Source organism: Hypomesus nipponensis, chromosome 3 (assembly GCF_054491055.1).
Source record: "Hypomesus nipponensis isolate SF chromosome 3, ASM5449105v1, whole genome shotgun sequence".
NCBI lineage: Eukaryota > Metazoa > Chordata > Actinopteri > Osmeriformes > Osmeridae > Hypomesus > Hypomesus nipponensis.
The window spans coordinates 7,267,609-7,285,934 of record NC_140363.1 but is presented as its reverse complement, the minus strand read 5'-3'; the positions used below and the strand labels follow the sequence as shown (position 1 = coordinate 7,285,934).

Below are 18,326 nucleotides of genomic sequence, written 5' to 3'. Positions count from 1 at the left end.
TTGCAGAGGAAAAGATGTGTTGGAACACAGCCTTCACAGCAGCCTGCTCAGGCAGCAGTAATCCAAGAACATGTACCATCAATTATAAAAGAACACTTCGCTCCATGGCCTCGAGGGTAAAGCTCGTTTCCTTTTGTCCTGTGAGTGTGTGTTGGTGTGTGCGTGTGTGTGTGCGTTTAGGAGTGAGAGGGGGATAAAATGCCACGTATGTGTAGGTGCACTTGTTTGTGCATTTATTTGCCTAATTACACAAAACATACAGATTCATACACATCTCAATTTAGATGACAAATACATGATATGGGCGAAGCAACTTGACGTTTAAGATCTGAAAAGTGACACACAAAATGGAGAAAGTAACTGGAAATTGTTGAAATGAGTTTTCAACTTTCAGGTAATTACAAAAGGTCCAGTGCTGTCTCTTACAAAACATCTGCTTTAGTGTTTCTTGGTGAATACATGACAGTTTTTACAAAGTCTATTCACTGATACAACTCGTCACTTACTATAAATGAGCTGACCTGAGGCGGAGGGAATATTTTTCTTTGAAAATATTTGACAAAGTGTTTCGTAGACAAGTGTTCCTCTCAAGACTATGTCTTTGGTCTTTCCTTTAGCCCTCAAACGTTCTGACCTCAAATCTGTTTGATTACCGAATACAGCAAAGATCTAGGTCCCGAGAACACTGAAATATAAGGTTGCCCCCATTCCAATAGTTCTCTTAAAGTTGTCTTAGAAGACAAACCCTGTCATGCATGATCACTTGTAAGAGGTCTCCTTCAACTGGTCAAAGAAACCCTCACTCGGACCATCACGAACAGAAACCCTCTGAACGTATTATTTTCGTCATTTTCAAACCATCATTAAGCGAGCCCAAAATACCTCAATTCCCCCAGAGTTTAACATACCTCCCACACGATCCCAAGCTCTGTCTAGCCATCCCTCCTGCTTAAACAGGCTCCCAGCCAGCTCAGTTCAAAAGAACAAAAACAGGGAGGCTAGTTAGGGTCTGCAGGACATACTCAGGCCATCCACAGGACAGCCTGTATCACATCAAAGTCTCTGCGGAGCAGGAGGAGGACAAGCATTTTCAATCGCACGAGGAGCTAAAAAACAAACAATGAAAGCATTAGTCGAAGCTGTGATGCAGAACCATACTGCCCGCCCGTGAGCGTGTGTTGGTGTGTTTCTCTCGCTTGAATCTGTGTGTGTCCATAGTGAGTTTGTTTGTTGTGTCTGTCTCTCTCTCTCTCTCTTGAACCTGCGTGTGAGAGTGTATGTTTGTGTGTGTGTGTGTGTGTGTGTGTGTTTATGCCAAGTGAGAACACACATGGTTTAGAGACTTAGGGATTTACTGGTCCACCTGACCAAGGGTAGCTTGGTTTTATTTAATGGCCACTGACAGTTTGGAGGACAAAAGGGTGTGTGTGTGTGTGTGTGTGTTTGTATATATAAGCTGTGTTCACTTGTGGGATTTGTATTTGGTCTTTATAATAGTATGATGTTTTCTGGTGATACAGTGGAGATGGGGAAGCTCTGTATCTGTGTGTGTTTCTTTAAAGACGTACAGAAAGAATGTGCATGTGTGTGTGTGTGCATGAGGATTCCTCCTCCACCCCCTTTCCTCTCATCTATCAGCATTCAATAAAACACCGGCTGATACATCGAGACAAAAAACGCAAGCAGATGCTAAGACGGCAGTTAAGACTAAATAACAAGACAAAATCTGAGACAGTCCGCCGAATGCAAGTTGTTGAGCAAACACATTGGTGCTGACAACCTTTAGCAAACCGAGGGCAAATTATAATTGCAGAGACAAAAAGGGAGGGATTAGAAAAGTGCGTGTGGCCTCTCTCTCTCTCTTTTCTGGGAGTGGAGCCAAGGGGAGGAGCTTCAATTTACCTGACTCTTAATCTTCAGCACAGCACCATCTGAAATGTCCAATCAGTATCCAGTCTATCTCCCTTACTTTCTCTTTCCATGTCCCCGTCTCACTCGTCCATTTCCCCCATGCCTCTCTCCCTGCTCCATCGCTTGTACCCCCCAACACATTGGTTGATCTCCGTTTTGGACACAATTTGGGCAGTTTCAGCCTTTTGTTGTTGTTGTCGTCACAAACCTTCGCAATTCCAACCTCCTTTTTTGTGCAACATCCAGACGTTCCCTCTCCGCTCCAACTAGGCATGCATACACCCATCTCTGTGTTCTTCATTTCGAGGTCAGTCATACAAAACCAGAAATATTCTGCTATCGTGTCCCCTTTCAATTCCTCTCTCACCTCCACTCACCTCTCACTCATTGACACAGAACTATTGAGGGGTCTCTCTCTCTTTTTCTCTCGCACTTTTTTCCGCTGCAGCTTGATTCTTTCCTGAGAGGGAGATGCGAGCCTGGGTCTTCTGCCCGAGTGTTGCTCTCACCTTCCATATCACATTTCATTTAGCAGAGACCCAGGCATGAAAGAAGCCCATCTTGCAGTGGGACTCCTTCAGAAGTGCTTCTCCACCAGCCCGGGGAACTCCACGATAATCGCGGAGTGAAAGAAAAGTGGAGTGAAAAAGGGAGAACAAGACGAAGGCGGATGGGTTGGTGGGGGGTAGGGGGTGGGGGTGTGAAAGGACAGACTAAGTAAGTTAGATCTTCAAAAGGTTCACCCCTGGAGGTTTCTCAGCCATCTCCTGTCTTTTCATTTCGAGACAAAAAATAACAAGACATGGGCAGGTTACCGAGTGTCTGAGGAGAAATGCAGTCTTTTTTTTCTTCTTTTTTTTACGCTTCAAGTTTGTTTGTTTCAGTTGGAGCCAAGTGAGGATCAATGGAGAAAGGGTGTAACAATTGACGTCCTTCAATTGTACATGACTGAGTCGTTATTTTCTCCATTGTTTTCATTGAACGGGCAACAAAAAAAAGCTGTAGGCTATCCATCATCTTAATGATTGATACTAGTGGGGGCTGATCTGTGGCAGTCCCGGTGGATTATGTGGATGTTGGAGAGAGCACAGACTCAAACATTTTGTAATCGGTCCTGAAATGTACTTGTTTTGGTTGACGCAAACAAAGAATTTGATTCACGCGATTCGCAATTATCTCAAGAACCGCATATTGTATGACATTGACATTTGGGCACTGCACTGGCGTTTGCCGCCTGGCATTAGACCCACAGGCACGGCACTAGCGTTCACCAACAGTGCAAATGAACACTGCTTTTTGTTTTTCAACACAGCAAGACTAAGAAAAGGATTTCACAAGAACTGGGCAACAGGCTCCACTTCGCATTGAACCCTTTATTTCTCACACCACTATGAAAAGAGTGTCTGGGCATCTTAATTGACCACCAACTGCAGACTCAACATGCAATGATAATCGAACCCTAGCCCTTAGAATTGACCCCCCAAAAACGTTTCTATAGTTAGCCCTGTCCATCTGACTTAGTGGGGCATTAGCCAACACAACAGCCATCTGGAAACAATTATTTATATACAAAGTGGACAGAATCAAGCTCCCACTTTGCTCATTGAATTACCTTCCTACCTTATCACCTTCTCTCTTCACACAAAGAGTCCAATATCTTGCACCCAAAGCTGAAATGACATTTTTTACTTACCACCCCCTCATCACACTCGTAATTAGTAAGTAACACTAAATTGCAAATTCATGTTTACGAGTGGTTACAACTGTCGTCAGTGGTACAAGACTGAAATATTGTTTGTGTTTAGGTTCTTGTTTTTGAATTAAATTTGTTTTTGTGTGTGTGCTACAGAATGAGGAGTTTAGATAGGGGGGGGGGGACGCACCAAGGGGGGGATGCTCCAAGGGGCTTCGACACCCTTTTCATTAAGCTGAGCAGTTGGCCTTTCACTGAGCGTGCTCAGTGGAGCTAGACTAATGACGGCATACTCATTATCAGGACCCAGGCACTGACCGGTGTGACCGTTTAACTGCCTAGCGTAAACATGTCAGCTGTGGAACATAAACTGGGCCTGAAGTTGAACAAGAGCAAGCAATGAAATAGACAGCAATAACTGAGCTTCTCTGCATGTCCTCGACCTGTTAGGTCTAGGTAAAGTTCTTATTTAAAACAGCTTCATCATGGTTGTCTCGCCAAAAAACATTTTCAGAAAGAAAGAATGATGACACAAATAGGTATAAAGCATGAAATACAATTAAAAACTTGCTTTAGTGTTTTGTAAGCTAGCATGATAATCTGTCACAATGAGTTACAGTATTGTCAATTACTGTATTACAATACTAAGTGGTTTAAGTGATTTGGAGGCCCAAGGCCAGTGGTTCATGTTCCTCTCAATATTTCCAAACAAATAAACCACTTTGAATGGTTTTCAGTAGGACACACAACACCACCAACTATATTTACAGTAATTTTCAGTATATTTACACAAAATGTCCATAGGTTACTGGTGTGTGACTTATATGTCTGCTACTTTAGTATTATTATTTACATGTACTTATTTTATTTTGCCTCATAATACTAGGTGGTAATATTGTAAAGCAGCTTTAAATGGCTTCTATGCTTCCTATTGACAACTTTCACTTTACAGTTAACATTAGACTGTTAAAATAAATGGGACTTGTTAAGCATGCTGTCATTCTTTTATGTATTGCCCACATTACAATTTACTACGTTGACGACACTTAGGCTATATTCAATATGGCGTTACATAGAGAAGTAGGCCCAAATAATTTTAATGTAGGCTTAACTGTACTTATATAGAGTATAGAATTACTTAAAGAAATGGTAAATAAACGTGAACCTATCTGAGATATAGTGTGTGCATTCACATTGTATAGGGTAGGCCTAATAATACCATGCTGTTCATTCTGATCATTCTGTTAACTGATCTTTGGTCTTGTGAAGACCTGAAGCAAACTCTCCACCCAAACCATAACTGCAACATTGTGACCAGGGATTCAAGAAGAGGGAACATTGGGCCATTCAACATCATGGCCTCATAATGCTTTCTAAGACAGACATGCAGATATAAAGCATGTCGCTTGCTGACAGCTGACAATAGCAAGACGAGATTCTTAACCTTGGAAGGAAGGAACATCATCGGAGAAACAGACCATTTTTCTCCAAGGTTTCAATCACAAATCACAAAAAATCCATCCTCTACTCTCTTCAGTGTTAGGGTTTCCACAGATACCTTTTGGGATAAACATGTATCACCCACAGCACTGCCAAAAATACAACAGTTTTCAAGTAGACCACTTGGTGATGCAGGTTTGTGTGTGCGTACGCGTGTGAGCGTGTGTGTGTGTGAGGGTGAGTTTGTGCACAGGAAAGCTAATAAAATGACATAGACCTACAACCAGGCCTCCCACAGCATCACAAGGTGACAGGGAAGTTCATTTCCTTTAAAAGTGACTTAAGGAGACCACAAAACTCGATATGATTCTGTGCAGAGATGCATCATCAGCCCACCTTCTGGCTCCCCAGATTCATACGTCAATACGGCCTGCGGAGACTGAGAAAGCTTGATGTCAGCATGGAGTACATCACCTAACCGCTCCCATGCATCACATGTGGAGTGCCAATTATTTCCAAGAATACCAAGCTGAACTGGTATTGCATTTGTTCACGTACTTCACACACGTGCACACGCCCACGCACACACACACAAATACACACGGACTGCTGAAATGAATTAGGATTCCTCGCTCTGTGTCTTTTCGCTTACTTCATATGTGCAGCACACTCGCACGAGAAAACTCTGTGTAGCTGTGGTATTGCTGGAAAGGTCTTCTCTACCCGCATCCATGGTGCTTTTATATGTTGAGGAAGGTGTGGACATCCACTTCACTCTTTATGATCGATAACATGTTTGTCTATCCATTACTTCTTTTGCCCCCTCGTAAAACAAAATTAAATTATTAAAAAAGGTGGCAGGCGGGAGATTCACATGAACACCAGACTTGTTTTCAAGCCCTCCATCCCCAGTCGGCTGTTCATATGTTGTAATAACGTTTCCCTCCTAAACCCTCGATCGATCTTCGTTAGATCTGGGCTGTGTGATGTGGCCGTGTCTGGTTTCGTTGTGTCTGTCTGCACTGTCGGAAAGACGAGAGCATGCCAACAGGGATAGAACGAGAGAGAGAAAAGAGAGGGAAGAGATGTATGGAGAGAGGAAGAAGAGAGAGACGTTAAGAGGAGACTGGAATGAGAAACCAACAGTGGCTATTTCTCCCATCTGGCTGTGCCTCAATGGATGATCCCTCTCCTCTAATTAAAAGCTACCTGAATGCTCCCGGCTTGCGTTCCGGGAGCGATTCCTCCCCTCGTTCCAGCCGGCACAACAGCAGGGTCAAAGGCGAGGAGAAAGCACATTGAGACAGACAGACTTGACAACCAAGAAGACCAAACCTGACACAAAAACAGAGACACAGACACAAATACACACATACACAGTTCCATCCAATTCCCTGGATGTCTCCTCAATGAGGGGATACACTCGTGCCTTTCCAGTACATGTTTGTTTACAAAGAACAATCAAATGAACATGGCGAAATGTCAACTGTTAATTACTCTCAACACTTGATGCGGACAGTGGATATTCAGTGGATGAGTGGAATAAAAAAGAGAAAAGTTCTGGCACTTTGCTGTTTGCAGGGATAGTCAATGTCTTCCAGTGGACATACGGTTCAGGTGAGTCCCCTAAGTAGACGCAACTTCTCTTTTAGAGGATAAACAAACTACTCCAAAAACCGTGTGATGCAGAATGGCTTTTACCTACAGTATAGGTTAATGGGATACCTATTTAATTTGATGCTGTTTAGATCTGTGAATTCATTGCCACAGTCAAAGTAATGGGGAGGATCCAATATGAAACTGTAATTATAATGAACGAGTAATTCTGTGAATGTCATTCAGAATTCATCAGCCCCTGGCGTTGACGTTGCCAGTCGCTTTTCAGAAAACTTGCTCAAATGAATTTCATGCCACCCCATGACATCAATGAGGGCCCCCATTTCCATTTACGCAAAATGAACTGAACCGAAACCCCCTCCAAAAATGCTGATGCCCCCCCCCATCCACATTTCCACATACACACACACACACACACACACAATGGCCAAAGCTGCCAAATTCACTACTGAAATCTATGTTTGTGTGTGAATGTCTGTGGCCATAGCTGCAAAGGCCTGCACTCACACCCACCTGCGTACACTTCCAAACAATTCCACACAAACACGCACGCACACACAGGGCGATGATTAGAAATGATCTAAAATCTGCACCGTTTACTGCAGAGGGGACAGAGATATCGATATGCCATGTTTATGGACCTGCACATCCCATAATTTCTCTTTCTCTCCTTTCCTCTCCACGGAAACACATGTTGATGGATGGCAGCTCTTGCTCTCGGAAGCCACACTCAGAAGGGAACATTTCCAGCTCACCAAGGTCACCTTGGCTTCAACAAACAAATGGCTTTTTTAGCACTCTCTATATTTTCTTGATATAGCCCAATTCAGCAGGGGCATGTCCTCCATGTTGGAAATCTCAATTTTTGGAGAATGGCTATTTTAATGTTGGTGGCAGTTTTTGACTTGATCGATGCAAAAGAAAAAAGAGTGTTAACAATCAGCTCTGAGTCAACCTGAACGGTCTTTGAGGTTGGCTAGAGTACCAATAGTGAATAAAGATGAGGATTTCTTTTTACGGTTGAGGTGAGGAGGAGTACTGCTAAGCTCATGTTCAATATGATTGGTTTCCTAATAAGCTATCCCAGATGGGCAGAAGGTACAGACAAGCCGTCGGGAAGGCTATGAGTGTCTATTTAGCTACATTACTGAAGAGGTCTAGCGGACACTGTGGTGTGGTTCTATTGATTCACTGGTTAGAGTAAAGGGGTCTCTGTGTCTCCATCCTCCCCCCTGTCAAGGTGATAATCTATGTCTGTGTGCACAAGGAGCTCCTCAATCATGAGAGGGAGAATGAGTGCTGTTTGAATCCCCTGCACTCACTCTTTCACCCGTACGACACACACACACACACACACACCGCAAACACACACACACCGTATACATAACATATTACGCTGGTCGATTGAATGAAATGAAAGACATTAAACCTTCCGTGGATCGATTGGGCTATATATTTTTTAAGGCTTCCATTTTTGATCGTCAGCATCAGTTTTTCCTCTATATTATGCGATGTTCCTTTCGCTCTCTCTCTTTCTTTCTTTCTCTTTCTCTCTCTCTCTTTCTTTCTCTCTCTCTCTTTCTTTCTCTCTCTCTCTCTCTCTCTCTCTCTCTCTCTCTCTCTCTCTCTCTCTCTCTCTCTGTCTCTCTCTCTCTCTCTCTCTCTCTCTCTCTCTCTCTCTGTCTCTCTCTCTCTGTCTCTCTCTCTTTCAATTTATAAACCCAAATATAATAATAAACGATTCCAATTCAATCTCGGATGGGAGGGGTCCACAACACTCATCACCGACACGACGGACCGCTCATATTTCCAGATCGTATTTGAATCCATTTCCTGCTTCCCTCCGCAGCTGTCTGGGGGAGGTCATTCCCTTCGCCGCGGCACCTCTCCGTCTTCTGTCAGACGCCGTCATGAGCGTGCGATGGCCTGCGTGATGGATATGAACTGAAGCGGACGATCCGTCTCCCTTGTCCGCTATCCTTCAGCCTGAGCGCCAGATTCATACAGAGGCAAGGGCCGTAGCAAAAAAATGGCTTGCCCTCATTTCCCTCCCTTTCTTTAGGGTTGGTTACGTTGCGGAGTGGTGTTTTTCATTTTCATATTCATATGTCTGGTGGTTGTCACATTTTCAGTTTCCTATTTATTATTGGGACCGTGGACGACCTAGGAAATTTGGGATCTGAGATTAACATTGTAGTATTATCTGCACCAGAGTAGTTTCGTAACACTTAGAGTATCCAGATATATAACGGTGTATTACATTGCTGCTGATGGATCATGCGGGCTGAAGTTTTGAAGAAAGATCATTTAAACGTGTAGTCATGGAGGAATATGTCCTTCAGTGCCGAAGGGTTTGATGAATTGCAAAGCAGTTTGGAAGGAGCCTCATGTGTAGAGAGAAATTAAGAGAAACCACCGTACTTTTTACTACGTCCCAAAAATATTTAGCATGTCCTGTATCACATGATAATATAGTATCCCAGAAAAGGACCAATCATATCCAGTAGCCTGCTTTCTGGCTCTGTTCAGCAAAAACAGAGCTAACGGTACACCTGCACTACTTACTTAGAGTAAAAAGTAAAAGTATGGAAAAGAGAAAGAGGGAGAACAATGACGACATACAGATTACAGGGGCAAGAAAGAGTGAGCAAGATGAGCCAGAGCAAGACAGACAGACAGACACAGACAGACAGACAGACAGACAGACAGACAGACAGACAGACACAGACAGACAGACAGACAGACAGACAGACAGACAGACAGACAGACAGACAGACACAGACAGACAGACAGACAGACAGACAGACAGACAGACAGACAGACAGACAGACAGACAGACAGACAGAAGGACAGAAATAGAAAGGATGATTGAGTAGAGAGAGCAAGATAAACCCTTTGGGTCCTTTTTCTTTTCAATTGTCCATTTATCTGCTTACGCTGTTATTTAGACCGAGTGTAAAAGCAACAAGCAGAGGAGGAACCACACACCCCCGAGGCGGAGAGGCTGAACTAGCAGGGAGTATTATTTCACATTAACCTTCGCAATTGATTTTCCCAGGCTGAAACACCCCCTTGCATTGCACAAGGGAAAGAGGAGCTATTGGAGAAAATAAGAACATTCACACCCACTCAATCTACATGTTCAAGTATATGTATGTATGTATATATACATATATATATATATATATATATATATATATATATATTTATATATACAGTATATATATCTTGAAAAAAGACAGAAAGAGAGGAGAAGGAGTCAGTTTACATTACATTACATTTACATTTATGCATTTAGGAGACGCTTTTATCCAAAGCGACCTCCAAGAGAGATCACATTTTGTGTGTCAATCAGTGTGTTTGTGTGTGTGTTTGTGTTGTGTATCTGTGACTATGTCCAGAGTGAGTTAGCAGGAAAGAGTTCACTGGTGATCTGAGGGAAAATTACAGGCATCTTGTTTGTCTGGCAGTGGCATTCAGGCCCCCCATTCTGAAAGTGGTGTGCTCATGATGTGAATTCATGGCTCAATTCAATCTACCGCCCTGAGAGAGGGTGGGAAAGGGGGTTTGGACGGTCATGCCAAACGAGCTAGCAGAGATGAAAAGCAACACTTTTGAAATAGGTCAGGTAGGTGTGGTTGTGTGCGTGTTAGATATATACAGATATATATTGGTAGATATATACGGAAAGAAAGAAAGAAAGAGAGTGGGAGGAGGAGGAGATCCCCAACAAACAGTACCACCAATCAAAAGTCTCATAGCAATGAGATTGTGGTGGGATAGAGTACACACTGCAGACTCGGATCCCGTCGTGCTTCATCATGGAGCTCGTACTAAGAGATGTTCTGAGTGTGAACGTGTGATCCTCCTTGTGTGTCGCAGAAAGCTAGGGAAACATTCCAAGCCACCCGGTCAGTGTGTCCTTGGACATGGACAAGAAATTAAGTGGTTTGAAAACATTGGTTGTGGAAGAAACGACGGAACACAACACAACACAACTTGGGGTCCTTTGCTTTATGATGGAGCAATTACAGCAGGAAGAGAGAGAGAGAAGAGAGAGAGACAGAGAGAGAGAGAGAGAGACAGAGAGAGAGAGAGAGAGAGAGAGAGAGACAGAGAGAGAGAGAGAGAGAGAGAGAGAGACAGAGAGAGAGAGAGAGAGAGAGAGAGAGAGAGAGAAGAGAGAGAGACAGAGAGACAGAGAGAGAGAGAGAGAGAGAGAGAGAGAGAGAGAGAGAGAGAGAGAGAGAGAGAGACAGAGAGACAGAGAGAGAGAGAGAGAGAGAGAGAGAGAGAGAGAGAGAGAGAGAGAAGAGAGAGAGACAGAGAGAGAGAGAGACAGAGAGAGAGAGAGAGACAGAGAGAGAGAGAGAGAGAGAGAGAGGGAGAGAGAGAGAGAGACAGAGAGAGAGAGAGAGAGAGAGAGAGAGAGAGAGGGAGAGAGAGAGAGAGAGAGGGAGAGAGAGAGAGAGAGAGAGAGAGAGAGAGAGAGAGAGAGAGAGAGAGAGAGAGAGAGAGAGAGAGAGAGAGAGAGAAGAGGTAGAGAATGAGACAAAGACAGAGAAAGAGAGGACTATATTCCTGTATTTCACGGTGGATCAACTAGATGCATTGAATTGAACCTAATGGTCCACCGACACACACACACACACACAGAAAAAGCGAGACCATCCGTTAGGGCTAGGCTTGTGCGGTGAAGTCTCGTCATGAACTAAGTTAACATGAACGACAGATGCTATCAAATAGCTAAAGGATGTATGTGGGGGGGCTGTGTGTTTGTGTTTACGCGTTCTTGAGTAAGCGTGTACGCATGCACACGCGTGTGCACGTGCTTTCGGCAGCAGTTGGGTAGGAGGGCGCATCTCGTCTACGAACAAAGCATATGTGACCTTTGTCGGGGTAAATGAAGGCAAAGAGCTAATTCAATGATGAGCCCTGACTAATGAGACACCTTCAGAGACAGAGGTGGAGGCTACACAACTCACAATAACATCCAAGAGAGAGAGAGAGAGAGGGAAGTCCTTGAAACAAGTCATCTGTTATCGTGTGATTCTAACAAGGACGGGGAACGAGGGCGAAGGTGAGTACGCAAAATGTGACGCGTGTGTGGTCGTCGTGGTGTGTGCGTCTGCGTTTAGCGAAGCAGGTGTGTGTTTCAGGATTTCCTTTGAGTCTGTGTGGTGTCATATTTTGCATTAAAGTTAATGAGTTGGAATTGTTGCTCTGTGACATTATTTCTTGTTCATCGCGCCTGGTAGCTGGTCAAGATGTGGTTGTTTTCCGACGTACACACTAAATACACACGATCCTTGACTTTGACCACTGAGATACTGCAGAACTACTGCACTTCAAATCCTTGGTGTTCTGCTGCACTTTCTACGTGCATCTCCTAGGATACAAGTGTCTGCTAAGTTAATCAAATATAAATGTAAAATCAGTGTGGAGGGGGGAACTTAAAGTCATGTGTGTCTTTGCGTGCATCCACTCTGACACGCAAACATGTCCACTGTGTAGCCCAACCGTGTGTGAGTGTGTGTGTGTGTGTGTGTGTTGTGTGCATCCTCGAGTATGTGGGAATGTTGAGAACCAATCCGGCCGTTTTCTCTCGAGGTGCTAACAGGGTTCAATAAGCTGTCGGTAGCTCTAAATCCTGCCATCCCCCAGATTATCACAGTTACAATAGTCGGATTAAGCACCGAAGCCAAACCTGGAGGTCTGACAAATGGAATGTTCAACTCTGCAGACCTCATTTTCACTATGATTTTCACTCCCCTAGCAGTGAGCTTCTGAGATCCATTTTTGACTTAGCCTAGGGGGAAATGGTTTGCTCAGTCAAAGTTTACATGTGTAAAGAATGTGTGTTATCTAAAAAGTGTTCTAGGGGACAAGAGACTAAAACAATCACGAGAAAACATTTCTTATATTTTCTCCTATAAAAGTAGTTTTCCCACTCCTAATCAAATCATGTACAAATGATGAATAACAATAAAAAAATGATTATTTGGCCTTGCTAGTAGTAGTAGTAGTAGTAGTAGTGTATGTGTGTGTGTGTGTGTGAACGTGTGCGTGTGTGGAAGGAGAAGGAGACGGGGGGGGACGGGGGGGGGGGTCTTTAGCTGTCAGCAAACTGATAGACCGACAGTCTATGTTTTGCTTGCATTCCATGAGGGGTACTGAATAAGAGATGAAGTCTGTCCTTGAAATGCCATCGTTTGTTGAGCTTATTCTCATCTGTATAAATAAAGCATACACCAGGATGTGAGCCGATTGAAATACGATGCTGTTGGGGCTGAAACAAATAATTTTGTGTCCAAAGAAATTAGCGAGAGACAGAGAAAGAGAGAGACTGGTGACATTTGACTCTTTCAACGAAAACACTGCATCAGACCTGACAGTACTTTACTTCCACCTAGTGGAGAATAATATAGATGCAACAAAATCAAGGCACTTATGAAAATCACCACAGCCATTTTGAGTCGTAATTATAAAAGAAAGAACAGTTAATTGCCTCACTAGGCCTCCATTAGTCACTGTCAGATGCATTTGAATCACTGAATCAGCCTGGCTAAACAAACACACACCATACACACACACACACACACACCACATACCCAACTCAAAAGATTCTAAAACATCCACTAATCATCCCATCCCTCACCCCCTCTTCATCATTTCATCAAATCTTTCACAAATGCATTTGGAGGTCAACGGCTGTCGCTCAAACACCTTCACTCCTGCCAATGCTGAAAGCTTCCACATAATGACATTTCAGAGCAAACAATCAACGACCCCTTCACACACGGGTCAGCGTCCAAATAACACTGAGATTATGTCCCAGCAAAGTCCTGCCACCAACACTGCCTCTTACCCAGAGTCATTTCCCCTACCCTTCAACCAAGGAGGAGTGGGCAGACAGATATTTCCGCCGACTTGCAGAAATGACACACACATACTCTCCTGGCATTATTCAATGGAGTCAATTCACATCTGCACCAACACCGTTTATTTATTCACTGCCCTGCTTAAGCAAATCATGACCGTCGGTCTCTTTGTCAGTGCCATTAGGGAAGGGTGGTGTGTGTGCGACAACAAACTATGGACATTTGGTGCGTCCGTCGGGGAAGGTCAGCTTGAATAATGGTGTGTTTACAGTGTGCCTTTCTTTGTCTGGGTCCATTCTTACAATGTCTCACAAAATGTATTCATAATTCTGCTACTGGCCTACATTGTGTACCATACAACACGTAGTATGAGGCAAGCACAAACATCCTTGTCGAGCCGCTCTCTAAGCATTCAGTTTGTCTCTAGCTCGGTATTTTGCACAGTTCTACAATTCCAATTCAATTTCCCCCTTCCTCAAGGGTGCTCAAGACTCATTTAACAGATAAATCCTTCAATTTACCAAGGTCAATGAAATGTGAATTAAAGGCAGAGAGTTGGATAAGGAGCAACTTGACTTTTTGGGGTGAGGAAGTATGGGAAATTCACAGATCCCCTTGCTTGATTCGGGTGGAGCTGCTGTAAGTCCCTCTGGTTCTATAGTGCACCTGCCGATCTCACTGTTGTACTGCTTTATTGGTGAAGCTGCAAACTGATATAGTGTGGTCCTTTTGTGTGGGCGGTGCTCACACAACACCACGGTGATCATACAACACCATGTTGTACCTTGGACGGCATGGGACTCATACAGAACACTGATACTGGTCGACGGGTCACGTAAAGGAAAGAAACAGCCATTACCTGGGTATGTCTTCAACTTCGTTCCAAAACACAGAACATCGCCCGTGTGTGTGTGTGTTTCTTTTTCTGAGACCATTGTCAGATCCAATCAAATGTGCATTCTTGCCAAGAGTGTCCAAATGTGTCCTGACAGCCACAAGAGCCTCAGCAAATATGTGTTCCCCCAACTTCTTGGGACAGAAAAGCATGATCTGGGTTTAACTAGAAAGTGATCTGAGGTCGAGTGAGAGTGTTAGTGGGGTATGTGTGTGTGTGTGTGTGTAGTGGCGGGGGGGGGGGTGTATGTTGACAAACATTATACAATCATACTATGATGTTATGTCCTTGCATGTGTTTGGATGCATATGTGTGCAAAGGGAATTCAAGAATCACAGTGTATTTGTGTGAGCGGCTGTGTGAGTGATTGTGTGCATGTATAACGTTCCCCAGTACTGTATGCTGTTGCGTTTGTCCAGTACTTTGGTGTGAGCGTGTCTGAGGCCACAAGTAACGGCCACTTCAGTTCAACGGTACTCACGGTCATTGCACTGGGTGCCGGTGTAGGATGTCATGGAGCAGTCGCAGGTGTAGTTCTCCCACTGCTGGATGCAGATGCCCATGTTGGCACAGGAGTCCTCCTGGCAGGTGGTGCTAGGACCTGAGGTGGCAGAGCGACAGCTTGGTGACACCCAGGCTACGGGCACGGCTGGGGGTGCACGTGCATGTGTTGCCAACAGGTTTGCCATGCAGAGGTGTCAGTGCACGTCAGTGTGCCATGCAGGTTGGTTAGTGACAGAAAAGAGTTCTAGCTATCAATCAATCAAATGACAGTTACATCGCTCCCTTTGGGTGATTGGAGAGGTACACCAAACTGAAACAAATAAAATCACAAGGCATTCCTTTGACCCCCTCCCCAAGTAGGTTTTAGTAAGACTGTGAGCACAGACATTGACGAAAGAACTGGACACATTTTTTCAACATGGCTGGTGATGAGGAACCTGGTAGATTCAGACAGGAGTGGAACTGAGTTAGGGGGTGGGTTTGGGGGAGGAAGGGCACGGGGTGTGTGCGGGCTGGGCATTCTATTAAATGGAGTGGCTGGAAAAAAACGATGTCACTGCATGGTTCGTGCTTGAACAGGCATATTGGAAGGAGGACCAGGGTCTATCCACTTTAAAGTGATGTTAGACTTTGATTTGCCATCATTGGACACTAAGTTGGTCCTGATGAGATGGGCCCAGATATTTTATTGCACCTGGTGGTGCTATATATATATATTTATGATTAAATCTGCAAATAATATTCAAACCTACATATGTATGTAAAATGTGAGGGCAGTATTTGGATGTTTTTCAACAGTGTAAATAGTTGTACTTTAGCAAGATTGTCATACATTTTCAGAGGGTAGTGTGCACTTACATTAAGACAACATACAGAAAAAAAAACATTTTCAACACATTGTAGTCACAATATACCTGTTCATATGCCTGTGTCACGCACCATGACAATGCAAAGTTTTAGTCACCCAAATTGCTCTCCCAACCCCTAATTGTTAACACCAGTCAAATATACAAAGACACAGGATAGAGAACTTTCACAGTAGATACTCATGTACTGAGGAAAGGGGTTTTGGGAGGGCGGGGCGGGGGGCGGGGGGGGGGGGGGGGTTATATAATACAAAACATTATATAGCAAATCCCAGCACATAGCTAGTATGCACATTTGTTATAAATGTTCTGCACCAGAAATGCGTCTCAACAGTTTAAACTTGCATTCTTTCCTTGTGGACCACAATGTGGGCTACTGGAAGCAAAACAATATGGAGATATTGCAGTGCTTCCTCCTCTTCTTGGTTACCAATGGAGGGGAGTTAGAGAAAGAATGCCTTTTCAAGGTATTGGGACGCAGCCCTGGCGAAATCTGGAGGCTCACCACCTTACACTGACTCATCCCATGTTTTTGCACGCATTTAAAAAGGGGGAAGCAGCTTTTACTGAGCAGTGCAAAACCAATTCAGTGGGAATCGGGATAGCATTCCCACTAAAGCAAAGAACCATGTGAAAGAAAGATAACTGCAAATAAACTGTGTTTAATTGCAGTTTTCTTGAGCAAGACCATTATGAAAAGAAGAGGTACTACAACAAAAAATCATAGTAGGCTAAAAGTGCATTTACTGTGTAATGCAAAGTGCAATGGAACTTTGACTTATATGAGATAAAATGATTCACTTCATTTTTGTTCGCTGGAGATTCTTTTTTTAGTTATTTAAGTCAAATGTATTATTCTACTTTATATTTAGTGGCTTCGAAGACAATGTGTTTATATTAAGGACAATCTCAAGCATCTTATAAAAATATGAATACCAATAGAACTACAATCAATTAAAGGCTATTGCTTTCATTATTGCTAATCATGTCTTAATGTCTAACAAGAAACACATATTACAAATGAGTGCACATTCTTGGGTTCTATCTTTAATCTTCGATTTTAGCCTGCAGTACAATTTAGTAGGGGGTCAGATGCCTGAGCGGTTCGGGAGTCGGGTTAATAATCAGAAGGTTGTTGGTTCGATTCCTGGCCGTGCCAAATGATGGTGTGTCCTTGGGGGGGGGGGAATGTTCCTGTAATTACTGTATGTCACTCTGGATAAAAGCGTCTGCTAAATGACTAAATGTAAATGTAGTAACCAACCATTACAATATCCTTACTAATGAACAAGAAAACCAACATTAACACTGAAAGACTATCAAAAACATTTCTACATGAATTTAACTCCTAATTCAACTATCCTAGACACAGTGTAGGAATCTCAAGTTAGAAGTATGCAACCGTTCCTTGAATTAATTAAATTACACCAACTAATCGGAAGGCTACCACACTGTTCAATACAACCATTGGAGCAAAGGGTTGTGGCTGATCTGATTGAGTCCTATAGCCCTTGAACAGAATCCCAGACAAGACATAACACTGATATCAGAGTACAACGTGAGCATAAAGCAACCACACATACTGAAACAGAAAAACAAAACGTACAGTCATAATTACACAGGCTCTGTCGTCAGTAGTTCTATTCGTGCAAACGTTGTCCATCTGGATAATGTACATCTGTTTTTTTGGGCCTCATTGAGGTTTTGTCATCACTGTTAGCATGCACGGATTATTGAGAAGTGAATCATTTTATACCAAGTGCACAGCCACATAGAAGCTTTTGAAAGCCTGTTAAAGTGAGAATTGCGCTTTCTGCCTCAGATCATTTCTGTTTTTGCAGAAAGAGTAAAGAGTCGACACATGACATTACACATAGCAACTTTCGCCCCAAGCTCAGAATGGAATTTGAACCTTCTACCTTGTAGGTCTGCTTTGGTGAAACCAACTTTGTTAGCCAAAAAAACAGAAAAGCGAAAAACGGTAAGTATGGTTAGTAGGTGACCAATGGCGTCTGGTTAATAAAGCGAAGCGCTTTACTAACGTCGATATGTCCTCTGCCTCTCTAACGAGGGACTCAATGGGTCATGGTTCAGGGATCCAAGACACTTTATCAAAGGCGACCAACCAAATTAAAAAGAGAGTGAGAATGGTCAGATGAAGATAAAGCTAAACAAATAATATATGGCTGAAGTTGGAAATGTAATTGTTCCCTGAAAACAACTTGTTATTGTTACTTCAGAAAAACTTGTATAACAGCAGCAAATTGGAAGAGAATGTAGAGAACGTTGAATGAGCCTGCTAATATTAACAGTTCTTCTGAGTACTGGCTATAACTGTACATTGAAAGCACAATGAAAATATATAGATGAAATACATTGTCATAGCAGAACATAAAATAGAGAAGCATTTTGCAACTGGAGAAAATTTCATTCTGTCAAATCATTACCAGAATCACAACATTTTACCATCAAGTTGGTGTCCTCAAACCTTGCTTTGAATCCATAATGTGTTCATGATG

General features: G+C 43.2%; 1 protein-coding gene across 13 annotated transcripts in view; it reads right to left on the bottom strand.

The window, feature by feature from the left end:
* Positions 1 to 18,326, bottom strand: part of nrxn3a (neurexin 3a) — a 216,988-nt gene that overhangs the window by 112,435 nt on the left and 86,227 nt on the right. For 11 of the 13 annotated variants that reach the window (XM_084674745.1, XM_084674707.1, XM_084674755.1 and 8 more), the window contains one exon: positions 14,919 to 15,038. In XM_084674745.1, coding sequence (XP_084530871.1) covers positions 14,919 to 15,038 — 120 coding nt within the window. Of the gene's footprint in view, positions 1 to 14,918; positions 15,039 to 17,726; positions 17,754 to 18,326 lie in introns of all 13 variants that reach the window. The other 2 variants (XM_084674714.1, XM_084674769.1) reach the window with 1 other exon arrangement.